The sequence below is a fragment of the Pezoporus flaviventris genome, unplaced genomic scaffold, assembly GCF_033815535.1.
Source record: "Pezoporus flaviventris isolate CSIRO_AGI_PZ_B2104156 unplaced genomic scaffold, CSIRO_AGI_Pfla_v1 ptg000021l, whole genome shotgun sequence".
NCBI classification, from domain to species: domain Eukaryota; kingdom Metazoa; phylum Chordata; class Aves; order Psittaciformes; family Psittacidae; genus Pezoporus; species Pezoporus flaviventris.
In genome coordinates, this window is record NW_026892569.1 from 6076932 (window position 1) to 6096734 (window position 19803).

Sequence of the window (19803 nt, forward strand, 5' to 3'; positions counted from 1 at the left end):
GCATATAATTCCCAGTGTAAAGTTAGGCTGATGCCTTAGGGGTTAAACCCCGCTGTCGCCTCACTGAGCCCACCAAGAGCTTCCTCCCTAAATGCTATGTGGACCACATCCAAACTTGACCAAAGCCAGTTGGATGCTGTCCACTAAGGTCTAAATTCAGTCTTTAGAGTGTATCAATGCTCTAACATTAATTTTGCCCGTAATGATCTTGCTGCAGCTATCTAATGAGTCATGCTTCGACCCGTGCTGGACTGCTTGCTTCCTTGCATCTGCTGTTTGCTGGGCTTTCAAAAACAGGAGTAGGTTTGGGAAACAAACCTCACCACTTTAGTCTGAAACACGCGTGGATAATTAATCCACTCCTGCGACAGGTGTGTGTGGGAGGACACGTTTGGGTTCTGGAGAAGGGCACATCGCGGTGTACTCTCGTCTTGCAGCAGGTCATCTGCATCTGCAGGAGGGAGAGGTTTAAATCGCTTTCCCCGCGGCAGAGCTGGGATGGGTTAAAGAGGACGCGGCCCCTTTAAGAGGGGTAGCGCGGAGGGGGGGGCGAAAGGGGAGGAGGTGTTCGCCCCCGTTCACACCTGGAGTGGGAAAGAGGGGCGGGATTTAGCGCCTGTGATTGACAGCCCGGGGGCCCCTTCTGACCAATGGCAGCGGGCGCGGGCCCGCCGGAGGCCGCCTGCCAACCAATGGGCGAGCGCGCAGGGGGCGGCGCGGCTACATGTTGCGGTGTCGCCAACGTGGGTCCGCGGCGAGCGGCGCTCGGGCCGGGCAGGGAGCGGCGGGGCGGGCAGCGGCACGGCAGCGCTAGGGGAGCGGCGCGGCGGCAGCGGCCCTCAGCCCCGGGGAGCGCACCGAGGACACGGAGCTCCAGCGGCCGCGGGGCCGGAGCTGTGCGGCGTGAAGGAGGAGGAGGCGCTTCGGGGACGCGGACCCGACCCGCCCGGCGGAGCCCGCCCGCCCGCTCGCCGGCGGGTGGATGCCGGTGCCGTGAGCGCCCCACGCCGCCGCCGGCCGAGGCGATGGTGCGGGCGGCGGAACGGCGCTGAGCGGTTACGGGGCCCCGCGGCGTTACCGCTGCGCTCCGCGCCGGGGCCGCTGCTGCCGCCTTCTCCCGCCTCGGACCTTCTCCGGTGCCGGATACAAAATGGCGGTGCCGTCACGGGCGGGCGGCGGGGCGGCGGCGCTGCTGCTGCTGCTGGGCTCGCTGCTGGGCTCGGCCGCCGCTGACTGCCCCTCCGGCTGCGCCTGCGGCGGGGAGCTGCTGAGCTGCGGGGGGCTGGCGCTGCCCGCCGTGCCCCGGGACCTGCCCCGCTGGCCGCGGCACGTGTGAGTACCGGCGGGGACCGGGGAGGTGAATGGGGGCTTCGGGCAGCACCGAAGAGCTTGGGAGACAAACAGGCAAAGCTGAACAGAACGGCCGCAAAGCTGAGATTTGCTGTTTGGGAGGTGCGAAACTTATGTCGTGATCCGGTGTCCCACGGCGGCGGGGATGGAGGCAGAGCGGCCGGCGGTACCGTGCTCGGGGCTCTCGGCCCAGCTCTGCTCTCCGGCCCCTCTGTTGGGTGTCGCGGAGGAGGAATAGCTGGAGGGAGGCTGATCTGTCGGTCAGCGGAGATAGCGGCTGGTCACTGCTCGACCACCCGGCTTGGCACCCGAACGCGGACTGCAGCGCTCGGCTCTCCCTGCTCTGGAGCTCCCAGCTGGTGAGGTGTGAGAGCCGGGGAGGCAGCGGCCGTGAGCAGAAACAGCTGTAGGCTTTGGGTGTCTCAAGAAAAACCCGGCGCTGTTTTCCAATCGGAGCTGTGATTCCCTTGGCGCTTGTCTATGGAAGTTATTAACCTGCGGTGTATCGTATGTCGGGATGGCAGTTGAGCTTATAGCCCAGCACCTGGTGGTTAGTACGATGCTTTTATTCCCTAGAAGCGTGTTTGAAAGTGTTCAGGTACCTGCCCCAGTACAGGACAGCGCGGTTGCCGTTTCTCTTAACGCGCATCGGGTAACGCTCCGGTTGTGTGACCACTGCTCTGACCTGGGATCCATAGCGCAGCATCAGGCACTTGAAGCACAGGAGATCGGGGGGTGGAAGTGTGCTCAGCTTTGACAGCTTAATTCATTCAACAGTGACAGTGCAGGAGGGCTGTGTCTGTGTGCTCATAAACTTGTAAAAGTAAGTGTCCAACTCATAGCTAACTTCGGGGAAATAGGGATCCAGAAAGGGAGATGGGAAAACGACTTTTTGGTGCTTCTGTTGCTGGGCCCTTCTGCTGTCTGAACAGATTTATAGATTATTGAATCCATAAAACTCCTGGTTGTAATAGATACTCTTCAGCTCTGCCAGAGAGAGAACGGTCACTGAAGTGTTGCTGGAGATAATCCAGCTCCTTATTAAGAAGAATTATTAGAGGTTTGTCAGGTTCTCCCAGTACTATTCACTTTTGGCTGCAGGAATGCCTTGTTGTACATGAAATTATCAGGTGTCTACTGAGAGGAACGTGTGGCTGCTGTTAAAATCCTGACTCATCCCATTCACCTGTTGCTGTGTGCTCTGAAGGAGCCTTCCTTCAGCCTTTGGGCACATTTTGGAGGAAGTTTTTAGCCTTCTTAGCATAATTCCAGCATTCCCGTGGACCTCTTAAAATAGGACTGTGTATCTCTGTTCATGCAGAGAAATGCGTTAATAGCCCAGCCTGAAGAAATTACTTCTTGTGGGTTTTTTGGGAGTGCTAATACCCAGGAGTGTCTCTTTCATATGGAACAGATTTCTGAGTGTTGCGAGTTCAGTTTAAATTTTATTGGTGAAGTAATAGCACGTATGAATCTGCTGCTATGCACCTGTGGGGTGTTGAGCTTGAGCCACTTGGACAGAATATGGTTGGTAACTTTGAATTCTAAACTAACAAAATATTAGTTAAAGTGGCAATTTGTGATAGTTTTCATAGGTGATAATGTAAAAATAGGGTGTTTTTCCTTCTCCATAACTAGTAAGCAAAAGCAGGCATTTAAGCTATTGCAGATGCTTTTGTTTTTAAAGTAATATTGTTTCTAATTGCTAAAAATCACTTGAATTGCTTATTTCAGTTTAGGGGCACAAAGTTGAAACATGTTTTTCATGCTTGATAGGATCATAAATGCTAAACTTTGGTGCAGAGAATTGCTAACCTATTGTTTTAGGAGTTGTTTAATGTCCTCTATAAAAGCACCATGTGCTGGAGTAAAGTTATCTCCGTGCAACATGCCCTTTTAAAGAAACAGAAGGGAAACATGAAGGTTCATGGTGGCCCTGGGTTGATGGAGGAGCACAGGTTGCGGGTGCAGGTCCCATGGCCATAAAGAAGGGTGAGATGGGTGATGTCTGGGCTGCATGTCCCTTATCCCATCACTTCTGGGCAGGCTGTGTCTCCCCCTGGGATGATAAGCTTGGGCATGTTCGATCACTAATAAGAGACAAGATAATTCCTGATTTCAGTAGCTGTGCTTTAACTTCATTAAAGTGCTATTGAAAAACCCCTTCTTAGCAGTTTATCTCTTATTCCTAATGAAGAGCTGAAGCAGTGCTTGGGGTCAGTTTTCAGTGTGTTGGAGATAAAGCTTTTGTTTGTAGGGTTAGAAATGTGGCTGGGTGCCTTGGGGAGGGCTCCGAACAGCCGTGTATTTTGTCAACAGGACTATGAGTGCTGAGGAAAAGCATTGGGATCTTTGGAAACTATTGTTATTTCTCTATTGGCAGCAGAGCTTGCAGTTGTAATTCTTCTCCCTAGCTTGCAGAAGACATAACTGATGCACAGAAGGGCTGGAGTGCTGTGGTTGCTCACAGTTAATGCAGTGTGCACAGATGTTAGGCAGCTCAATACTGTGTGCCAGTTGAAGTGTGTGGGACTTGCTGGCTGAGCGTGTTATAAGTAGAGCACGTTCCAAAACTCCAGCGTGCCCCATACTGTCCTTATCCTGCTGTGAAAAGTCCCTGGTCCGTCTGGGAATGCCGGGAGAATCCAGCTCTGCAGGGCAGTTGCTGTGCAGGACTCCTTTGGAGTATCTCACTTTGAAGATGCTGGAGATGCTTTGTGTTTGTCTGAAATTTGTCTTTACATTAGCGTGTAATACATGGTGTAAACCTTAGAGCTGAGCTTAAGTACAAAGCACTTTGTGCCTGGACAAGCCAGATGCAGGGATCCAGCAGTGTTGGTGAATTGGGACATCCCCTGCACCCTGTCTCTCCATGCCTCTTAATTTTTGAGGAGTGATAGAAGAGGCATTGCTTCCAGGCATCGTGTATGTGAGAGGGTTTTTTCTTCCTTTTTAGTGATGGAGCCATAGTATTTTATGTACAGACTAATGATGAGAAGGCTTTGGGGCTGTGGAAGTGCAGTTGGGTAGCTGATTCATTGCTGGTGTATCCTGGAGTAGTAGAAGTTGTTAATTTTAAACATGTGCTGTGTGTTTCTGACCCAAATGACTAGAGGGAATTTTCAGGGATACTGGGCATCTGTTGCATGGACCCTTCTGCCTATGGATCAATGTGTGCCTGGCATGTCTGGAAACAAGGCAGAGTCCTCGAGTGCCTGGGGTAGAACAGGGCTGGGCACTGCTTTTTGTTTCCTGGGGATCCTCTGGGGTTTGGTTATATGGATAAGCTGTCCCGAGGCAGTTCTGTGAATATTGGCCATTATATGGTGCTGCTGTTGTATGCAGAGAGTGGGCAAAGTGGATGCTTCTGAGAATCCTGTGGGTGCCTGTCAGTGGTTTTAGAGCGTGGAAGCACATTTGAACTAGGAGTCGGGAACAGATTCTTGCTGTGCTCAAGCGTACACAAAGATTTTGTCAAAGGCAATGAAACTGCTCAAAGTTGCCTGTTAACTTAAATTTCTTGCTAAACTGGGCTTTTAGTGTGCCAGGTCTCTGATCTGTTCTCGCATAAGCGTAGCTTCTTTGCTTGCTTGGTGGAATGGGGCTCTGCAGAGCTTGCTGTACCACTGCCTGCGTGCATGGTGCTCTATGGAGGTGGACATAGTTGCTCTGTCTGTGGAGTAACTGCTGTGCCTCTGCAGATGCTGGAAGAGCAGGCTGCGGGGGGACGGTCCTGCTGACAGCGCTGGGAGGGGGGAATGCTGCTGGCAGTTCCTCCCCTGCATGCCTTGCTTCCAGCCCTGCTGAAATAATGGAACAAAGATTAAGTAATCGTCACCCTGGGCTCATGCAGCTGCAGAGCCCTCACCGTGTGCTGCCTGCCTGGGGGGCTTGGGAGAGCCCGATGGGGATGGCTGCAGGTGGCTGGTCCCCCTCCCTCCTCCTGGGGAAAGGGAATGTAAAGCAGCGGCTCCCTCCTGGGTGGTGGTCCAGGGAAGGTTTCCTGCCCGATGTTGATGGGCGATGGTGGGGCTTGTGAAAGCAGTCCTGTTCAGCTTGTGATACGCTTGGGTTTGGTGCTTCCTGGAGCATCGTCCTCAGAAGTGGGCTGCTTTGGAAGGTCTCCATCTGCTGTGTGCCTGGCCCTGGTGGGGTAACAGCAAAGCCTGTCATTGCAAAGCAGTGCCTCTCCAGGCCTGCTGCTTAAGCACAGATAAATGCGTGTGCTTGCACCCTTCCTATGTGAGCATGTGTCTGTGGATTTGCTGATTACCCTCAGCATGCAGTGATATTTATTAGTGCTTAAACTGGAGGACAGCCGTTAACAGCAAGCCCTTTGCAATTGCTGTCTTGAGTTGCTCATCTTAATTCCTGACTGAGCCACAGCTGGGGCAGAAATTATCTCAATCAGACTAGCGCTGGAAATACATGTGAGATTCATAATGAAGCCTGAATGCGGTAAAATGTCCCTACCAAGAAGCTTTTCTGGCTCTTGCAGAAGCTCCTGGCTTCAAGTGAAAGGTTCTAGGACCCCCTCAGCCTCTGCATATTCTTCTCTCCTTTTGAGAAACTTCATGGCATTTAATCACTTCGAGGCTTTTCCTCTCTGCAGTGACTGCAATTTGAAACGCAGGGGTCCCATACAAAAGAAGCAAGTGCTCAATGGGCTGTGTTAATATTCAGTGCCATTTACAATGGGTGCAGTTTGAAAAGGGGAGAATGGATGGTCTGGGAGCTGGGGGAGGAGGAGCAGGAGAGCGAAAATTCCCAGGGCAGGGGAACTAGCATCTCAGTAGGCAGCCCAGGAATCGAACACACCATCAATTGTTCTATAGGAAAATCAAACATTTCTGTTAGATACAGCTTAGTATTTCTTTTCTTTGCCAGTGCAAACTGCTTTGCAGTTGTGTGGCTGCGAGGCTTGGGGTGGCTGAGCTTTGCAGGAGTTCCTACTTGGAGTTTAAAGAGTGAATGTGAGGTTGATTGCTGGCATTGAGAGGCTAGAGGTGGTAAACTGATCTGTTTGGGAGCCCAGGCGCTTCAATAAAGCACTTGAGGTACTTAAATGCTTTCTTGAGCATGGGTGAGATTTCACTTCCCTGCTTAAACTGGTGCTGAAGTCTTGTCTCCGGTGGGGATTTAGGTAGATGCAGCAGCACTTTGGGGTGGGGTTTAGTTGGTTTGAGCCCCTCCTGGTGCAGGGAATTCCAAGAGGGATTCTCCTTTGTATACGTCTATAACAGAGTGTGCTGGAAGGGTTCAGGGTGGCTTCACGTTGAGGTGCTCCCCAGGTGATGGAGAAACTCCTGACTCCATGGTCCCGCTGGGCTCATGAATATACATGTAAATACAGCTCCCACTGGCTCTAAAGAGCAGCTGGGAATTGCTGAGGACCTGGCCATGCCTAAGCAGTGCCTGCCTTTGGGTTCTGATTGCTTTGATCCCCCGAAGAGGGATTAAAGTTGTGTCTTGAAGTTTGAGTAGCTGTGAAATGGGATGATGGCTTTCATTCCTCAGTGGCCAGCTCTGATAAGAACTTGTGTATTGTCCCTGGCAGTATTGTCTGCGCCCAGGATCTCTGTTAGGGCTACAGGGCTTTTAATTGATCACATTGGCTGCCCCTGGAGACACCTTGGATTGAGTTAGCTCAGCTCATCAGCTTTTAACATAATCATTTTGTGCTGCTAACCTAATCACCCAGTGTGACTCCCTTGTTTTGCAATGCTGAGCTGGATGGGGTCATGTGGATGAATGGAGCAGAGATAATTTAGGCTAATGCTGCTGGGAAGAGCCATCTGCAGAGAATCCAGGCTCCAGGTTCATCAGCTCTGCAGGACCAGGACTGGGCAGGAATTAGCACCTCCTTCAGGGTGAGGGGAGCGGATTAACATAAGGATGGCTTTGAGTAATAGTGAATAAACACAGCCCCTTGGGCTGGATTGTGGTTTGGTGCAAGCTTGGGCACCCACTGGTGCTCTCCTGAGGTCCCTTGCTAGTTGTCAGTGGCCTGTGAAGGAAGGAGCAGAGTGTGAGGCTGCAGGAAGAAACAGAGGGTGAATAAACCCTCTTACCTGTTTCCTGGTGTGTCCAGCTATTAAGTGACGTGCTACAAAGCTGGGTTTTCTCCCTGCTGTGCACAGGGGCCCAAGTCAAGGACCAGGATGCCGTTGTGCTAATGCACAACACGAAATACCCATTACTGTTACAGCTGAGTCATCCATTAATAGTTAACCAAGTCCTGGAGTCCTTCAACCCTGGCCTCTTCCAGCTTCAGAGCAGGACCACAACACATGTAGTAGGTTATGCTCTCTCATTATATTTTCAGCGTGTTGTCTCTCAAGCCACAACCATATAATTTTGGAGAAGTCTAGGAGCTGGCCCTGCTATTTTGGGAGCACCTCGCATCACATCAAGACCTGATGACGTGTGGCATCCAGTTCCAGGAGCGTGGCTCACTTCTACGTGGTTGTATTTTTGGTTTGAGTAGGAATTGAAGGATGGGTCTCAAACTGGAGCCATCTGCCTAGTTTTTAATGTGAACCGTGCTGGATGTGCAGGCAGGATGGTTATATGCACTTGTGGCAGTTCTGTGTTTTATGGTGGCTTTGCATGGATTTCAGCAGAAGTATCAGAGCCCTTCTATTGAAAGCACCTGATTTTAGATTAATCCTTTTGGGTTAGAAAGCATCCCCTGAGTTCAGTGATAATTTGGCTGTGAAATCTTGAATTAAGATGCTTTTTTCGTGGAGCACCTCCTCCAGCTGGCAGGTTTCTTGCTCCCTGCAGAAAGATAGGACAAGCCCTCTGGTGCAAGAAGGAACTGAGAGATGCAAAGTTGGGACTGTGCTGTTTCCTGCTTCCCCACACACAGGGACATAGATTCATCCTCTCCACCTATGTGCCTCTCCCTGGTTACCCAAAGCCTGTGCTTTTGGGGTGGGCATGTTCCAGGGTGAGACCCCATTGTCTTTCAGTGCTGTGAATGCTTATGCTCCCTGGAGAATCTACCAGCACCAGCTACTAATGAACCTCCAGCTACTGCCCCGTGAGTTCAAAACACATTTTGCCTAGCCAGCGTAGACTGGGCTGTTTTATAACTGCACTTAAAGCCTGTTTTAGCCTGCTGTGTGCCAATATAAACACAGGTTTTTATGCTATCTATCATCTAAAACATACTTGTCAGAACTGCCGGCTGGCCAGCGGGCTGGTGCTTGCGTTGTGCGTGGCACTTGGCTAGTTCTGTTTGATCACTGGTCCAGATGGGTACTGGGGTTGAAGGTGCTGGACTGAATGTGTCCAGGGCTTAGTGGGAGATAATCTGATGGAGATAGCAGGTTTCCTGGGCACTGTCTTCTTCTCATGTGAAGGATGCGATGCTGGAGGTGCCCAGTTGGTGGGACATGTGGGTGATATCCCTATAGAAGTGAGGTGGTGGGAGACCTCATGGATGGGGGGGCTGTTGGTCTGTGTGTTCTATCATGGGTAATAAAATGGCTATTGTAGGAAACAGCCTGGCTGGAGGCCCTGTGAAAAATCACCCCCTAAATGTGTTCCAGTTGTCCAAACATTGGTGCCTCTCCTTCCTCTGCTGCATGCGGGGGGAGGCTGGAGCTAGCTCTGCACCACCGCTGCCTGGGGAGCAGCCCTCAGCAGCCTTTGCTTGCTTTCTGCTGTATCTTGTTCAGCTGCAGTCCATCCGTTCTTGAGCTGTGAAAAGGCACCAGAAGCCTTCCTTTAGCACAGACCTAAATAAATATCCTCCAGCAGCATGGGCTGTTGCTGCAGCAGCCCAGCCTGTGAGCAAATAACCTGAATTTGGCTCTTTACCCAGCACCAGGAGGTTGGTTTGAGTTGGAGCCGGAAGGTGCATGGAGCCATGGGATTTCCTCCTTTGCAGCCCTGGGGGGATATGGGGATGGGGAGTATGGCAGGGAATGTGCATGGCCCATGCCAGTAGTGTCCTCCCTGTCATTTGCAGAGGGTGAGGAGGTATCTTTTGATCATCTGAGTGGCACCTGGACATTCCCCTTCTCTCATACCCACTTACTTCATCTGGCAATGGCATGGGCAGTGCAGAAATGCCTGTACTGCTCACACGAGGTGGTCTGGCCTTGCTGGTGAGCCAGGAGAGCATCCCATGCTGTCTATCCCTGTAATTTGCCATAAACCTCTTGTCTCCTGAGCCGGGGCTCAGAGTCACGTCCACAGTTGTATTTCATTTGCTTTGGCAGAATGGGGTAATTTCTTCTGTTTCAGGAGATTTAAACAAACCATATGATGTTTTATTTTGAAAGGTGTCATAATACTTTCCACTTTTCCTTTGCTAAGCATATTTTTGTGCTGTTCCTGTCTGTTAGTTTATAAACAACTCTGTTCCTCCTTTCTTCCCCCTTAAACAAGTCTAAGTCAGAATTCCTGGCTTTCAAACACCTGGAGTAGGGCACACATTCTGCATTAAATCAGTAAATAAGATATAGTGTGTGATTTGGAAGCTTTTGTGAGAGTTGGTTGTAAACCTCTTATGTATCCTCTTTCCTGCTTTCCAACCTTGTTATTGAGACAGTGACCGCCCAAAAGCTGTTGAGATCGATGGAGTTAAGGGCTTTGGATGAGGGCTCAGAAGAGCAGATGAATGAGCTCTTCCTTTTACAGTAGGATAAGCTTCAGCTTCTGCAGTTCTAGGAAATGCATCTGTTTATCTCCATGGGGCTCAGTCCAGCTCCCCAAGTGAGGTTGCTTGGGTTTTGACTTGGTGAGCTGAACCCCTTCCAGGAGCTGTGTTTTCATCCTTATCAGCAGAGACATATCCTGGCCTTTGAGTTAATCTTCTTGGACAAGAAAGCTGTACAGATCTGACAGGGTGTGTTTGGCTTTTACATTCTACTTAAAACAGCGGTTGGCTTTGCTCCTCCCTGGTTTAATAGTCTCTGAGACAGGTACTGCTTTTTACCCAGGTTTCCTGAGATAGGAGGCTATGTTGATGGTGCATGTGTCTGTTTTCTCCCCCAGAGCTTTTGATGCTGTTGGCCAGCTTCAGTTTAAGGAGTGAACTCCAATTTGAAATGCCTACCACATTCATAGGCAGCAGGCTGGGGAGAGTGGCTGTATGCCCACCAAGGGAAGGGAAGCAGTGTGAGTTGATCCCATATGAGACATCAAAGAATTTCCGTGGGGGAGAGCAGTGCTATTAAACCTTCTGTGCAGGAAGAGTGAATAATGGAGACCCAGTTGTGAAACACAGCTCTGCCAAGCACTGTGCAGGACCAGGAAGTTGGTGAAGGAATAGTTTAGAGTCTTACTGGGATGGTGCTGTCACTGGTTAATATCCATAGGCAGGAGTGGAGGGTTTGGTCCTGGGTTACCCTGTGTCTCATTCCTGTGAGCAGGAGGTGCCGTGGAGGCAGCACCCAAATCCTGGCCTCTTTGGGGACCAGCATGGTCCTTTATGTATGAAGTGGTGTCACCCATGTGGTAGGGGAGCGTCTCAGCCAAAGCAGCAAACTGGGGATTGGTTTTGGTGGCTCTCTGCTCCTCTCTTGGAGCAGTTTCCAGGAAGAAGGTGCATTTGCGGCCTGATGGGCATTGAGCTGGTGGGAAGCAGTGGCCCTGTGTGCTTGCATCGCCCTGGCAGCCCTGGAGCAGGGCATGGATGGCTGCCAGGGGCTCGTGGTGTCTAGTCTTCATAGCAGGGTGGGGAGAAGGCAGAACCATGCAGCTGGGCAGCATCCCTGGGAGATGCCAAATCACAGCCTGAGCTGTTTACTACAGCGCTTCTCTCTCATGGCTCCTAGCACTTGTGTCTCAAGTACTACCACTTTGTGGTCTGCTTAACAAGAGCCTGGCGAGCTGTCCTTTCAGCTGGCAGGGACATGGATGTGCTGCATCCCTCTGTCTCTCCCAGGCTCTCATTCAGACTGCAGGTTTATTCCAATGCCCCCTTGCCCACCCCATCCTCAGGTCTGGGTCCCTTTCAGCAGCCCTGGTGCTGGCTGGGCTCCCATTACTGCTGTTTACTTTGTTGGCTTCACTGTCCAGCTGCGGATGCTGGAGCCAGCTCCTAGGCGAGGTTTTCAGGCACCCCGTGAGCAAGTCGTAATGCCAGCGTGGGGCTCGCTGTGTGTGATTAAGCCATTTAGGCTTGCCAGACTGTTTCTTTAAAGTCAAAACAACAAAACAACGCAAATCCACCTCTTTTGGGGGAGGAGGAGGTTGCAGCTGGACACTTTTGGGGCTGCGTGCTAGTTAATGTTGCTTTGTTCGTGAGAGGCATGGCTAAAAGAGGAGGAATTCAGTGCAGACTTACGGGCCTGCGCATTTGGAAATAGAATGGGGAAGTTTCCCTGTCCAACAATTTCCAATTGCTTCCTCTATGGCTTCCTGAGTAATTCTGACCTCCAGTTATAAAAGGCTCTGCCTTGCTGTTGCAGGATGCATCATCCCTCAAAGCTCTCCTAGATCCACTGTCTCCTTGGGCTGCTTCATCCCCTTCCATTTGGCTCCCTGTGCCCTTTGCAGCTGGTGGCAGGAAACATTCCAGCCCCTGGGAAAGCAGTTTCCTTACTGTGATAGACAATAACAGCAGCAGCACTCACGGGACTGGGGTGGGATTGGGAGTGGATTGAAAACGTGCTTTGAAATGTTTCGGGGAGTTTATGGTCTGTCACAGTTGAAATGCCTTTTGATGGTTTTCCTGCTTTTAGGTTTGAAATGCAGAATCCTTCCTGGCTTGTTGGGATGGCTTTGGAGCCACCTGGCTGTGCCTGTCTTTGAGGAGCAGAGCTGCTTCTTCTCTTGGCACTTCGGTGGTGTGGGATAAGGGGTTCCAGGGTGCCTGCTTAGGTGTGAGTCTACATGGAGCAAATGCGGAGGACAAGCCAGGAAGGAGCTCTCCGGCACTTCTCCCTGTGCTGGCTCTTCAGTGTTCTCTGGAACCTCCACTGAGTGCTTTCAAGCCCATGTGAACCAACCATATTCCCTTTGGGAGTGTTTGTCATATTTGATGGTGTTTTAGGGGCAGCATGCATCTGTTTGACCCATGCCCAGGCTGCTGCAGTGGTTGCTTTCCACCCTCATTCTGCATTGGGCAATGCTGTGATGCTGGTGTCTTGCAGTCAGCAGTCAAAAGCATTCCTCCAGCCCTCATGTCATGATGTCTGTTGGGCCTCAATGGGGTTCAGGGCAGGAATAAATGACAAGCTGATGTGGCCAGTGGTGTCACAGCAGGAGCTGGGCCTTACTTTGGAAGGCACTGGCAGATTGCTGGTTTGGGGAGGGTTCCTTGGCTTGAAAATGGTCCTGTAAGTACAGCAGCGAAGATCTGTCTCACCTAAGGTAAGTATTAGGCTTTATGGTAAGCTAGGGGTCTAGTTTTCTCAGTTTTGTGGCATGCAGTGTCTGTTTCCAGAGGACAACTTAAGTATTGTCCTGGGAGCTGTGCAAGCAGAAGACCAAGAGCATGCTTGCCCTTTGGTTCTTGTGGATGGGGAGGCATTGGGAAGTGGGTGGATCCTGTCTGGGGAGAAGCGACTCCGAGCCCAGAGCTTTTATTCACAGTGTGATCATCTCTGTGAAGGCCAAGAAAACTTGATCTGAAAGTCTGTTTTATTTATTCATTCTTAACTCCAGCCCTGCTTTGAGGGGAGCACATGGAGGCCATCAGCCTTGCTAGGCACGCAGGCTGTCCTGGCACGGCTGCTTTCCCGTGCTGGAAGAGCGTGTTGGGGCGATGCTTGAAATGTAGCAGAAAACCCACACTTCCGTCAGGGTTTTTGACTCTTGCATTCTTCTTCTTGGGCAGGCTTTAAAGCTCTGTGCAGCATTCAAGGGAAGGTTTTGGTTTCCCTTTGCCCACATGTCAGCATTCCTGAACAAAGCAGCCTCAAGATTTGTGGAGCAGATTCTTGAAATTCTGGGAATGTTTCGAGCCAGAAGATGCTTCCAGAAATTGCCTGGCCTATCAAAAAGAGTTGGTAGGACTTGGGCACAGCTTGGAGGGGAGGAAAGGGGGAGGCAGGGAAATAAATGAGGCATTTTTATCCCTCTTTAAATGAGCATCATTCCGATCAAAACCACCATCCTCGGTTTGGGAACTGGTGAGCTCTGCCACCTTGTTGCTGTTGAACCACAGCTGTGCTCATGTGGGCAAACCAGATAAAGAAGATATGCACTTTAAAACTGAGGTTTGTTGCACTGACTTCCCTAGTGATCCTTGCGATGTCGTTTAAGGTTAGAGCTGAAAAGGGGCTTAGACATCTAAAGGTGGATTTAAGTGAAAGTGAAGCAGGGGTGTATGGCAGCTTGTGTACCTGCTTAAGCATCCTGGGGATGCTCTCCCGGGCACATCCAGAGGTGGTTAAGTCTTGTGGTCACCGTCACCCCATAGTTTACACCCCACAGCACCCATGTGTTGCTGTTCTGGTCTGTTGTAAATGTTCCAAATATCTATTTATGATGAGTTTTTGTGGAAGAGCTCAGTGGGAGCTGCTGCCTTTGCCCAGAAATATGGAAGTGAATGTGCTGTCTTCCCTGGGGCTGGGTAGCCAGCAGTGGCACTTTGAATGGGTAATGTGAGGGCAAGGGTTGCTCGCTGCCTTCCTGTTCTGGTTTAACTGTTGCTGGGTTAGGGTTTAGGCATTGGATATCTCTTCCTGTGAGCATCTTATTATAGGCACGAGTGACCGGGAAGGGGATGTGGAGTGTCACACCACCCAAGGCAGTCATGGGGAGGTGTTGAGAGGCAGGAAGGCTCTTGAGTCTGGGACCATTGACCCATGTATCTCATAACCTTGTTTTTGAAGGTGAAAGTGCAGATCCATTGCTAGTTTGACCCCAATATGGGGTTTATGTTGGGTGTTCTGTTTTTGCTAGCACACTTCTGGTGTGCTGGGGGTTTGTGGTATGAACATTTTCTCCTCTGAGAAGAGGTTTGACTCAGACCACAATTGCTGATTGATTCCCTTTTTTACCCTCCCCCTTTTCCCTGTTGAAGTCAAGAACCACTTCAAAGGCTCAGATGTGTTGGTGCCAGATGCCACGCAGTTATTGTTAGAGGAATCTGAAATATAATTGAAACCAAGCCTTTGTTCAGCTGGGCGTATCTGGCCATTGGCTTTCACTCACGGCAGAGATGGGTGCTCAGCCTCTTCTGCTAGATTCAGTGTCTACACACTTGTCACGGCAGATGAAATGTCTGTGAATTCTCTTCCATCTGGTAAATGTTTGCAAAACCCAGAAAGTCTGTGTTAAAGATTCTCTTTTTCCTACCTAGGAACCCACTCTGAGGCTCTGAAGTTACCAGCATACTTGTGGAATTCCTTGTGGTAATAAAACACATCAAATTGTTCTTGGCAGGCTGATCTCCATAGAGATGCTCTAAGTCCAGGTTTCTCTGCTTGGTGAGCACAGGGTTGTCTCACTTCCTTTTAAGACACGTCTTTTCTGTGGGATACAGGATATTGTTTGATGTAAAGGCGTCAATAAGGTAGATGTCAGCATTCATTTTAGCTTTATTTGGTGTGAAAGCAAAGGCTGATATAGGAGGTTTGTAATCCAGCTCATTTGGTTCTCTTGGTGAAGTCTATGAGGCTGTAGGCTTCTGAAAGAGCCCAGCAGACTTTAGGCACTTAGAATCATAGAATGGGTTGGGTTGGGTTGGGAGGGGCCTTCAAAGGTAATCTCATCCACCCCTCCTGCAATGAGCAGGGACATCCTCAGCTAGATCAACACCTGCTTGATGCTGGGTAAAAACTGTTTGCAAATGTAATCTCATGGGGTGTGAAGACATGGTACATGGTTGCAGGATGCAGAGTGTGTTTCTGGTTCCTGTTTCTTGTAGTTATTGCCTATATATAATTTAGAAGAGTGCATCAGGTCTGTCCTGCATCAGAATTTGAACTGCTGCTGTGCACATTAACCCACGGCGTTGTCCTGGGACTCAGATGCCACCCCATTCTCTGTGCTGTGCATATATGATCATCTGGACATCACTGTCCCTCCTTGCTGCAGGTACCTGAGTTGGTCTCTGTTAGTGCTGTGGCTGTGGTCAGAGAGATGCTAAAACCACTGCCACAGCTGAGAGCAGGGAGCTGGCTGCCCTATGGAGATTACTTCTGTAGCCTAACTTGGGAAAACAGGTCCCTCTCAAATGTAGTAGGTCCTTCAGCTGCATGAGGGTTGCTGAATTTGGTGTTTCTTTTCCTTTTAATCTGCCTGCCCTACCAAAAGCACTAGCCTCTTTGCATATGGCTGCCTGTCTGTTGTTTATTCTCTCTGTTACCCTGTGGTTAGTGCTCGCACATGATATGTCTTTGGTTGCAGTACAGACTGAGCGGGTTGTCTGCCACTGGATCCAAAAAATGTAAACTATTTATAAATGAAAAATACTCTCCAGTTCTCAAGTGCTGCGTTGTCCCCTCTCCCTCCAGCATGTGCACATTTGGCTGATCTCCTGTAATCCCACAAATGTAAATCCAGATCTTTAACAATTTATGGGACTGGGGGCCTCCTGGAGAAAATCTGATGTGACCTTGTTGCTTGTAGAGGGGAGAACACAACGTAATAGTGATTGAATGTAATGGAAAAATGTTATTTGGCTGTGCTGCATTCTGCACAGACACTGACCCAAACTCAGATAAACCTTCCTTCAGAGTTCAGGGATTCTTGATTTTGATTTTCCAGTTGGGCTCATCTCCATCATAAGCAATCCTTGAAAAATTGAGACGGAGCTTATTACTCTGGCTTAAAATGACCTGAAACAGCTAGAGTGGTTTTTTTTAGTACTCCTTACAATTAAACTGTTTGCTCTGTGTTTTGAGCATGTACTTAGTTTTATATTGAACTAGCTGCTGATGTTTAGTCTCCCAGGGAAGAAAAATAAGACAGGATTTCATAATGTATTAAGTGAGTCTGGGATAAGTTTTCCTGTGCCAGTTTGGAAAGCAGGGCAGCAGATTTTGATCTGTGGTGGCATGGTTTTCCATGCAACTGTGGTGACAGTAAATGAGGCGGAGCTGTGCTGCTTCCTGCTCAGATCTGGAAGATTAGAGGGTAGCTGGGTTTTCTGTGGGGGGGAGACTTCACAGCATCCCATGAGCCATCATACAAATAGAAATAGTGGAAACATTCTCATTCCCAGTGTATTTGGGTAGTCTTTGCTGTGTGGCTATTAGTCAGTATGTAACTGTGCAAAAACTTCGTGGTATAACTGGTGCACAAAGGAGTAAGACATAATGAGAGTAAATTCACTATAACTTCCAAGTTTTTCTCTAGGCACTATTTCCATTGATAGTGATAATTCCTTGTTTTGTAAAACCCAGTTGGTAGGAATATAGGGTTTGGGGCTGCTTTTGAGTATTTGAGAGCACCTAAACACATTTGCACTTCTGTGCTCCGCAAGACAGCAGTGGCTGGAAAAGGCTGTTACAGCCTAGCTGGGACTGTGGAACCAAGCCTTTAATGTACTGATTGCATATTAATGAACAGCCAAGGAGGCAGGACAGTGCCAAAAAGCAGTGAGTGAGAAAGCCAGCAATATCTGCGTGAACTTTGCACTCTAGAAAGTGTGAAGTGATGTTGGTGAAAGGAGTTTATTGCACAAGTGGAGCGCTGTGGTGTCCTCTTTGCCCAAATTTCTGTGTTAATAAACCAAAAAAGAATAATTGGCTGGTAGAGCTCAGTGGGTTCCCATTAACCCTCTTCTGCACCTGTTGAAATGTTCCCTGATCTCAAGTGTGTTTGCTCCCAAGTGCTGTGCCTGGCATATAAAGCTGTAATGCCTCTTGGAGCACATGGAGTTACTGTCCGCATCTGGTTTGTATTGCCTTCAGTGGGTTTTATTGCAAGCTGTAGTGCTCTTGTCTGTACCCTCCTCCTTGCCCAGTTCTGTCTGGCAGCATCGGGCAAGTGAAACCCAGCCTGGAAAAAGCTACAAAATGGGCTGCACATGAATTAATGGCTACTGATAGCGGGGTGTTTTTCCTGGTATTTGGCAGAAATTGGGTATCTTGGCTCTTACCTCTTCATTATCCAGGCTTCTTAATTCCAAGCTCATTACCAAGTCCCTGGGATGTGTTTAAAGGCTCCCTGCCTGCTTGGAAGGGGAGGCTGGTTCTGAAGAGCCCAAGACCTGCAGTGGGTGAATGCCAGTAGTGGCATATCCCCATGGGGCACTCGGGCACAGACCAGCAATCACGGTGGTGTCAATTGCCTCGATTATGTCTTTATGCTCCACAGCTCCCTCCAGGAATGTGCAGTATTCAGTGTGGGGGCTTGTGTCCACGTTGCAGCCTAGGAGTTTTCCATCAGGAACATTGGGAGTATTGAAGATGATCTCGCAAATGATCTTTTTAATTGGCCCCAGCCCAATTTTTGCTTGTCTCCAACGCAGAAAGTGGGTTTGGAAAGAAATGTTGTTGTTTCTCCCTCTCTCCCCCCATTTAAACATCTCAGGAATGTCAAGTCTTGTCAGCCTTGGCTTTGCTGGGGAAAAAAACTCCCTTGAGGAGCTTGGGGATGTGTGTTTTATGTGATCTCCAAGCCCTGAGGGAAGGTATGGGAGGGAGGGAAAGAGCAGGTCCTTAACAAAAGCTTCCTTTATCCCAAATTTTAACGAGGTATTGCCATTAAATAGCAGCAACCACACAAATTCAGCCACCCTGACTTGGTTCTCCAATGTTCAGTCCCTTGGTTTATCTCATGCTCTCACTTTGCTGGTTCCTGCTATTCCAGTGTTTTCTAAGGCAGATCACCCCCAAATTTGTGACATAAACCTGTTTGGTAATATGGCAGATTGAAAAGACTTTTCATCACCTTTTCCTGCTGCAGTTACACATAATCACCAGTAATCAGTGTGGAAACAAGCAAATGGAATCTGATTTCCTGAGGATTTCTGTCTCCAGGGCTGACTGAGGCTTTAATTGACTTGTGCAGAGTGTTCCTGTTATCTCTGCACTGTGTTTTAGTGTCACCTTCCTTCCCCACCTCAGCTGTCCTTGTTGTATTTTGGGGGCACGTGGGCTGCCTGTGTACCGAAGCAATGGGTGCAGGCCATCCCGGCCAAGGGCAGGTGCTGTGTGATGGCCCCTGGCCACTTGCCTGCCCCTGGGAAGGGGAGCTTGCTCACCCTTCCTGCTCCTTGATCTCATCCCAGTTTTAGACTGTTGGGATGATATATGTTTGGAGCCTTGTCTTCCTTGGGAGCAAGGCTACAAATGAGTTTCCCCCCCCTTTCTTCATTTCTTCATGGTAAAGTGAGAGATTTGGTGTACTTAGTGGAGCAGTGGAAGGGATGCTCGGGGTTTCACAGAACCCCTCTCCTGTTGTCTGGGCTGTTTTTCATGGAAAGCTGCAGTGGATCTTGCATCCCCATCTTTCCACTTGCTTATCCTAGTGCTACGGGGTTGGTGTGCCCTGTCATGATCACCAGCCATCCCATGGGTGCTCTTGGCGGTGATGAGGAGCGTGCCAAGCCCTCTAAGCCCACAGTTACACCTCAGCCCCATGCCTGCTGCCCAACTGGACTTTGGAGCTGAGCTGTAGACCTGGGGAGGAAAACCCTGAAGAAGGAGGAGGAGGAAATGTTTGTTTAATCCCTGACGTGTAGGTGTAGCGTAGTGTTTGGAGATAGCAGATTGTGAAACAGCGTGGCTGGGTAATCGCCTAGCCTGCAGCCTGCAGATAACACGTGCAAAACAGGCAGTGTTGTGGGGCTGCGGTGGCTCGGGGTGGGGGGGTGGGTGGGAAGCAGCAAGGTTTATTTGTTTGTGCAGCTTGTTTTTAATCTAAATAACCTTTTAGAATCCCCCCTCCCTCTGAATAGTGATTCCTTATTTATAGAGGCCTCCCCTTATTATTTAGCCTGAAATACAGCCTGTGCTCCGGCTTTTACGATGGGGATTAGTTTTCTTAATGGGCACAGGGGGTGGGCAGGCAGTGAGAGCCCCCCTGCCTTGGAGTTTCCTTTGCTGTCATGGGGTTTTAGCTTCTCTCGGTGCATACCTGGGGCCTGCTGCCCTTGGGGCTCCGCTGCCATAAACCAGGCAGCAATGTGTTCCCAGCTGGAGCAGGGCCGGTAATTGCTTTGGGCAGGTTTATGGTGGGGAGGTGCGAACTGCTTGCTGTCTGTCTGCCCTCCATGGAAGCGGGGCTGGGAAGAGAATGGCCAGTGTGGGAGAAGGGATGTGTTTTTGCCATGGGGAAAGGGGAGGTGGTTAGGGAGAAAGCAGTGCTGTTACCCGTCTTTAGAAGGATGCATATCATGAGGTGTGAGGCTCTGGTACCTTTGCCCACTCTGAGAGTGCTCAGAGAAGCACACTGGCTTGTCAGAGTGCATCTCTGAAGCTTTAGGCTCTGCATTTCTGTTAAGGAGGAAACCAAAAAGTGCCAAAGCAGCTGCTTGCAGACTTGTCATAAATATCACAGGGATTTCACAGCAATACGCAGAGACTGTTGAAGCTG

The 19803-nt window shown here is 49.8% G+C and overlaps 1 protein-coding gene across 1 annotated transcript in view; it reads left to right on the top strand.

The window, feature by feature from the left end:
- The first annotated feature begins 849 nt into the window (after nucleotides 1-849).
- LRIG1 (leucine rich repeats and immunoglobulin like domains 1) overlaps nucleotides 850-19803 on the top strand; it is a 90988-nt gene continuing 72034 nt past the window's right edge. Inside the window, exon 1 of the mRNA XM_061455808.1 lies at nucleotides 850-1332. Within this exon, the coding sequence (XP_061311792.1) occupies nucleotides 1151-1332 (182 nt within the window). The 5' untranslated portion in view covers nucleotides 850-1150. The remainder of the gene's footprint in view (nucleotides 1333-19803) is intronic.